Source organism: Petromyzon marinus, chromosome 68 (assembly GCF_048934315.1).
Source record: "Petromyzon marinus isolate PM22_M1 ecotype Great Lakes invasive population chromosome 68, UKy_Petmar_22M1.pri1.0, whole genome shotgun sequence".
Classification (NCBI taxonomy): domain Eukaryota; kingdom Metazoa; phylum Chordata; class Hyperoartia; order Petromyzontiformes; family Petromyzontidae; genus Petromyzon; species Petromyzon marinus.
In genome coordinates this window covers 3,405,615-3,412,072 of record NC_133734.1, presented here as the reverse complement: position 1 = coordinate 3,412,072, position 6,458 = coordinate 3,405,615, and the positions used below count along the sequence as shown (strand labels likewise).

Here is a 6,458-nt window from a genome sequence, read left to right as displayed (position 1 = left end):
GATTGTCTAGCGCCGACTGACCGGCTGATAGACGTAGCACTAGGCGTTATATTCTAAAAATAAATCTTCGGTTGACGACGGAAAGTCAATATCAGTTTCGGCCGAAACCGAAACAAGACCGAAAGTTACAAATTGACTTTCGGCCGAAACAGAAACTATGCCGAAAGTGGCCATTTGCCAACTTTCGGCACCGAAACCGAATTTCGGTCGGCCTCTCGTCCTGTCTCTCCATTTCATTACTTAAAAATTTACTAAAAATTGGAAAACTAGAATGTAATGAGTGTTACGTAGGCTATATCACTGTAGAGTGAAAACAAGCTTTTTTTGTGAAAACGGGCTGCTTTGCGATTGCTAATTAATCAACCATTTGGAAAGTTACTTGGAAAGTTAATTAGCCACACATTCACCCAGCGACCAACAATGGCGCTCACGGGCGTATTCAACTAAGGTTAACGTCTTTATAACATATTTGTCAGAAACCCCACGTGAAGTCTGAGTAAAGTGTTAATAATTTATGTTGCGCTGCACGTGTCATATTTGTAGACAGTAGTAGCTTTCATTTATTGCATATTCGTATAGTATAGTGTATAGCTGTACTTACTTTTGATGAATAGCATTATTAGTGTTTCTTTGATTAAAGCGCAAGCAGTTTTATTACAGTCAGCATTAATTCACAGTGACTGTCATCATGAGCAAGAGCAAAGGTGGCAGTGACATTCGACAGTTTTTTGGGCAGCCTCAGAAAAGAGAAAAAGTAAGTTGAGAGCAGTGAAAGAATGAGTACCAGTCAGATGATAGAAGTATACAGCGGTACAAGAGATGCGTCAATGTTTCTCGATATAATAAGAATTACCATTCAGATCAGAAATGGTTATTAATTAATTCCTGAACATCATGGCAAGAAACATCACTTGTTTACTGATAATATTGATTTCATGTTCACTCTGGTGCATTCAGAGTATTGAGAGCGAGGGCGAGAGAGAGAGAGCATGAGGATGCCGACAGGGCATGGAGAGCAGGTGACATGGAGGTGAGTAAGAAAAAGAGCAAATATTGATGGTTAAGACCGAATAATGACATCACAACAGTCTAATCCTAATGTTAATTTAAGCTGAGATATTACTCTAAGTATGGTTTTTCATGTGTATTTCAGATAATACAATTGTAAAGACAGAACGGAGCAACAGCGGGACAGTATGGTTCCTCGGGACCACAGTTACTCATGGGCGTGCTAATGATGACTGATGAGACAAACGTTGACAGGGTCACGTGAGGGGGAGCACGGGATCCAATGGCAGGGGGGAAGTGTAATTAGGGCGGTGATTGACAAGAGCAGGTGCAGTGAGGAGGATTCGAGAATAGAGGCGTGGCCGGACGGGGCGAGGATTAAGAGCCTGGCACAAGCTGGAGCTGGTGGTTGTTGGCGTGGGGAATCGTCATCGTCGTCGTCGTTGTCATCTTGGAACGGGTCGTCTCCATCATCTGCGAGTTGCCTTGAGACGAGTGCTGTGTTGTCTCTGAGTAGAGTTGTCTAACTACCAAAGTGTACAGAGTCACTCGCGGTTACTCGTTGAGTTGTCAGTGGACTTTATTCATAATAAATATACAGAAGGCAAGACGGTGTCTCTGAGAGCTACATTACACACTCAAGTAGGGAGAGTGAGTTTGAGACAATGACAGAGAGAGAGAGAGCAGACAGGCAAGCAAAGATGAAGGTGGAGGAGAGGGAGGGGAGGAGCTTGGACCTTGCCATACCTAGTCAAACCCTATCACATAGGACACTCCACTAGGAGAAATGGTTTAAAGATCATGCTTGGCTTCATTACAGCCCTTCCTTAAAGGGGTCCTCTGTTTCTATTGTGCAAAATACTTTGCAACACAAAAGTCTAAGCTTGCGTCAAAAGCAGAGCTTTTGTCAAGGATGGCTTTCAAAATTGGAGGAAGGCACTGGAGAAATTTAGTGCGCATGAAGACAGCCAGTGTCACAAATTAGCTGCGATGACTCGGATTCAGGAGCCGAAACCTGTTAATGTGCAACTTTCACGTGAGCTTGAAAGACAGCAGCAACAAGCGAGGAGAAATCTTATGAAGATTGTCGGGGGTGTGAAGTACTTGGCATGGGCAAGGTCTGGCTTTTCGAGGCGTTGATAAGGAGAGTGAAAATTTCAGCCAGCTTCTAAAGTACAGGGCAGAGGGCGATGCAGAGCTGACCACCTGGCTGAAAGGTCACTTTGATTTGACCAGTTCCCAAATGCAAAACTAAATTTTGAAGTTGGTGGGCAATACAATCGTCAAATAAATTGTGTCGGAAATAACATCAATGCCATTTTGTCCATAAAAGCAACAATTTGCTAAACCTTGGCCACAATATCCGGACTTGTCTTCATATAACAATGGCATAGATTTATGTTTATATGATTGTGGTTATTGTTATACTTTATTCATCCTTAATCTCTGCCATTACATAAAATGAATCAAGAAAAGGTAAAAAAGAAAAAACAGAGCAATGTAATACAATACACTATTAGACATTATTGTGAAAAATAAATAAAAAATCCATCCCATGTGTAAGTGAATTTTTACATATTTTAGGCAGGAAATTCGTTAAAAAATTTAGATTTTTTCTGGGGGGGGGGACCCCCAGACCCCCTGGTAGATTTGGTACCCCCCCAATGTTGACTCCATGGCTACGGCCTTGCAGCGTGGTATCCGTGCACTTTATCAATACGTAAACCCCACAGTTTGTCAGTTAAAAAGGTGACAAGGTACCCGTGCAGATAGACAGACAGACGGACAGACAGACACACAGACAGACAAAAACATACTTATATAGGTAATAAGATTTTCCGCAGCCAAAAAATATTCCTTTAAAACACTTCATAAACATCACCAAAACAAAGATGCTGGAAAACGCCGCTCTAGCTCTCAGTAGCGACGGTCGTCATCTTGGTGTAGGTAAGCCCCTTGTAGACACCGCTCAGGGGAGCATCAAGGGATGCGCCGTTCACGCAGGTGATACGCAGCAGGGCCGTGTACGGAAGGTCGACTTTGGCGTGCCCGATGTTGGCGACCACGTTGATGGTCTTGTGGGGCGGAACAGAGACTGGGAACGTGAGCGTTTCAGTTTCCTCCTTGGACTCCTCCACCTTGTGTGTGCTCTCACTGCCCTCGGCGAAGCTGAACCCGCCCCCTGCCTCCACGATCTTGGGAATACCGGCGTTCACCGTCAGGCTGAAGGTGGACTCGATCTTGTTGGTGGTGGACCAGGATGACGTTTTGTTGATCTTCTTGGAGCTCTCGAAGGTGTACGACTGCACGACGCTGGTGTCGTTCTTGTACTCCATTTTATTAATCTCCTCCATCTGCACGTTGGGCAGGACCTGGTGCATGGTCGGGTACTTCATGTCCTGGATCACCGACGACTTTATGGCATTGATGAAGAGGAAGCCCATGGAGTCAATGTCGGACCCCGCTCGGCCCTGAACGCCCAAGCAGATGCCAGAGCCCACGTCGATCTTGTACTCGGTCTTGAGCCCCCAGTCCGTCATCTTGGCAAAGAACTCGCGGCTGCGGCTCGTTCTGAACTTGATGGCGCCCAGGCGAGTGCCATCCCCGTTGCTCCAGAGCGAGAGGCTCGTGATGAACTCGCCCGACTCGAATTCGAACTCCTGAGCGGAGGAGTCCATGGTGCCGAATGTCTCCCTGCGCCCGTCCGTCAGCCACACCTCCACGCCCCTCACCTGCCAGCCCCCAACGCTCACGGAGAGCTTCTGCAGCGTCGCCGCATTCTCCTGCCCGTCAAACGAGAACGTGTTTCCACCTTGGCCGCCAATGATGTGCAGCGTACACGGGGACGTCATGATGCCAACCTGAAAGTGAGACAGAAGCAAAGGGAGAGCGTGCCAAGCGTTTTTTCAAAGCCTCGTCTCTTGCGGCTGACATCTTTTCATTTAAACGCAAGCATTGCTACCGTTCACCATCGACTGTAGTCTAGCGTGACATTCTCGTCTTCATTTTGTACCGTGAAGTAGTTCAAAGGTGCCCAGAATGAAAGTCCAGCAAACATGTCAGTTCATCCAGACACCATGTGAGAGAGCCTAAATTGAATGCGATTGTCGTTTATTACGAAATACATCGTTCATCATGGATGGTGGTGGTTGTCACATTGTAGGTACGTTTGTGAAAATAAGCAAACCTCGTGCCAACGTTTTAACAAAATGCATAACCACTTTATATTGCACCTTTTCTTCTTAGCGGCAATAACAATCACGGCACAATGCACGAATGTTTACACGCACGCCGAGCGTGGCCACCGCCGAACAATTCACAGTCAGCTGTTTGTGGTCGTGGGGACTGCTTTGCCCATTGTGGCGGCGGTGGAGTAGCAGGAGAGAAGTTTTACATTTTTGTTTCTTTGCCGCCCGCCTGGAAACAAAGAGGCCACGTTAACCAGCCACGTAAAGCGCGGTCCAGTCCAGTGGATCCTAACCTTTACTGCAGCCTTTCACCCCCTTTGGTTCTCAATCGTTTAAACAATTGCATTGACTTACCTTCTAAAAAAACCTGGCCATGTCTCCTCGCCACCCCCCAGAAAGGGCATCTCCAGAACCCCAAGGGGGTGCGAGCTGCATCCTAGGTTAAGAAGAAGAAGAAGAACCACTGACCTAGTCCCCCCCCCCCCCCCATGATCCACACGGCCACAGGAGGCCATCGTCCAGCAGTGGGAACACAAGGAGGGCTGCTGCACATTCTCACGTTGCACAACTAACTACGTCGTGAATGCAATAACAAAAAAGGCTTGTATTCTCGACGACCACGGTATGTTTCTGTGGTGGGAGATCACTCGAACACGGTCGCCAAGATAGGCAACGGCTCGAGATAAATCGCGGATTGATCAGAGCGGCGAGCTCTGGGACAATATCTATCGTGGACTGAAGAAACCCCCCCACCCATCCACCGGCCAATTAATGTGGAAGAAAATATTCGCGAATGCGTAGGGCATGGTCTGAATTGGGGGCGAAAAATCAGAACTCCTACAAAAATCCCTTCCAGCATAAGGATGCCACCCCCTTAGCCCAACTCACTACTTACGTAAAACCAGTCGACTCCATGGCTGTACTGGAGGAAATTGCATCTGGTAAAGATAGAATGGGCAGCTGATCAATGCTTGGGTGCAGTCAAGGGATGGCTCCCTATTGCTCAACCACGTTATGTATGCCGATGATTTGGTGACTGCTGCTCACTCAGAGGAGGAGTTGGAACCCCTGCTGCTGAACCTGGAGCGTCCCACTAAGAGGTGGGGCCTTACCATCAGCCCCACCAAAACTAAGCACTTGCCTGGGTATTTTGTAGCATCAGACACTCTACCCCCTCAACTCCCCATTGGTTATGAAACAGTTTTGGAAAGAGTGGAGAGTTTCCCATGCCTGGGCAGGGTGCTCATGACCAGCTCTGGTTTGACAGCAGAGGTCTCACTCCGAATCAGTCGGGTGGCATTATCTTTTCATCGGCTGCGTAATACTACCTGGTTTGTCACTCTACACCAGGGGTCGGGAACCTATGGCTCGCGAGCCAGATGTGGCTCTTTTGATGATTGCATATGGCTCGCAGATAAAACAAAATATTCTCACTTGTTTTAATCCATCCATCGATTTTTCACTGCGCATGTCCTGTTCAGGGCTGCAGGAGCAATTGTCCATTATTTTAATTGGATGATACTGGCCTACGTTTGCCGTTGCTGGGTAAAACAGGTAAACACCCCCTTTTGAATCAGTCTGAGACTGCGTCTGCTCGGTCATTAGCTCAAAGCTAACCCTTCGACGAAGAAGATGGCGAAAAGAAAAAAAGACGACGAGTATCGTACATTTCAGGACGAATGGACCGAAGAATTCGCCTTTGTGGAGAGAGCGGGTTCTGCGGTGTGTCTAATTTGCAATGACAAAATTACATCGTTGAAACGGTCGAATGTAAAGCGGCACTTCGACACGCGCCACGCTACCTTTGCATCAAAATACCCTGCGGGAGACAGCAGAAAGAAAGCGTGCCAAGAGCTTCTGAGCAGGGTGCAAGCTAGCCAGCAGCAACTCCGCGTATGGACCCGGCAAGGTGACTATAATTCGGCTAGCTTTGCTGGTTCTTTAGCAATAGTGAGGAACGGAAAACCATTCACAGATGGCGAGTATGCTAAAACGTTCATGCTGGATGTAGCCAATGAACTTTTTGATGATCTTCCGAACAAAGACAAGATAATCAAACGGATACAAGACATGCCTCTGTCGGCAAGAACTGTTCATGATCGTACCATCGTGATGGCAAACAAAGTGGAGGAAACGCAAGTGAAGGACATAAATGCAGCGCCGTTCTTTTCTCTGGCTTTGGATGAGTCAACAGACGTGAGCCATTTGTCGCAGTTCAGCGTGATTGCAAGATATGCTGTTGGTGACACACTGCGCGAAGAA

The 6,458-nt window shown here is 47.2% G+C and overlaps 1 protein-coding gene across 3 annotated transcripts in view; it reads right to left on the bottom strand.

Moving 5' to 3' along the window:
- Nucleotides 1-1,570: 1,570 nt before the first annotated feature.
- The window catches only part of LOC116956965 (aerolysin-like protein), a 31,915-nt gene continuing 27,027 nt past the window's right edge, over nucleotides 1,571-6,458 (bottom strand). For all 3 annotated transcript variants that reach the window (XM_032978856.2, XM_076054765.1, XM_032978857.2), the window contains one exon: nucleotides 1,571-3,869. In XM_032978856.2, coding sequence (XP_032834747.2) covers nucleotides 2,919-3,869 — 951 coding nt within the window. In that variant the 3' untranslated portion in view covers nucleotides 1,571-2,918. The remainder of the gene's footprint in view (nucleotides 3,870-6,458) is intronic.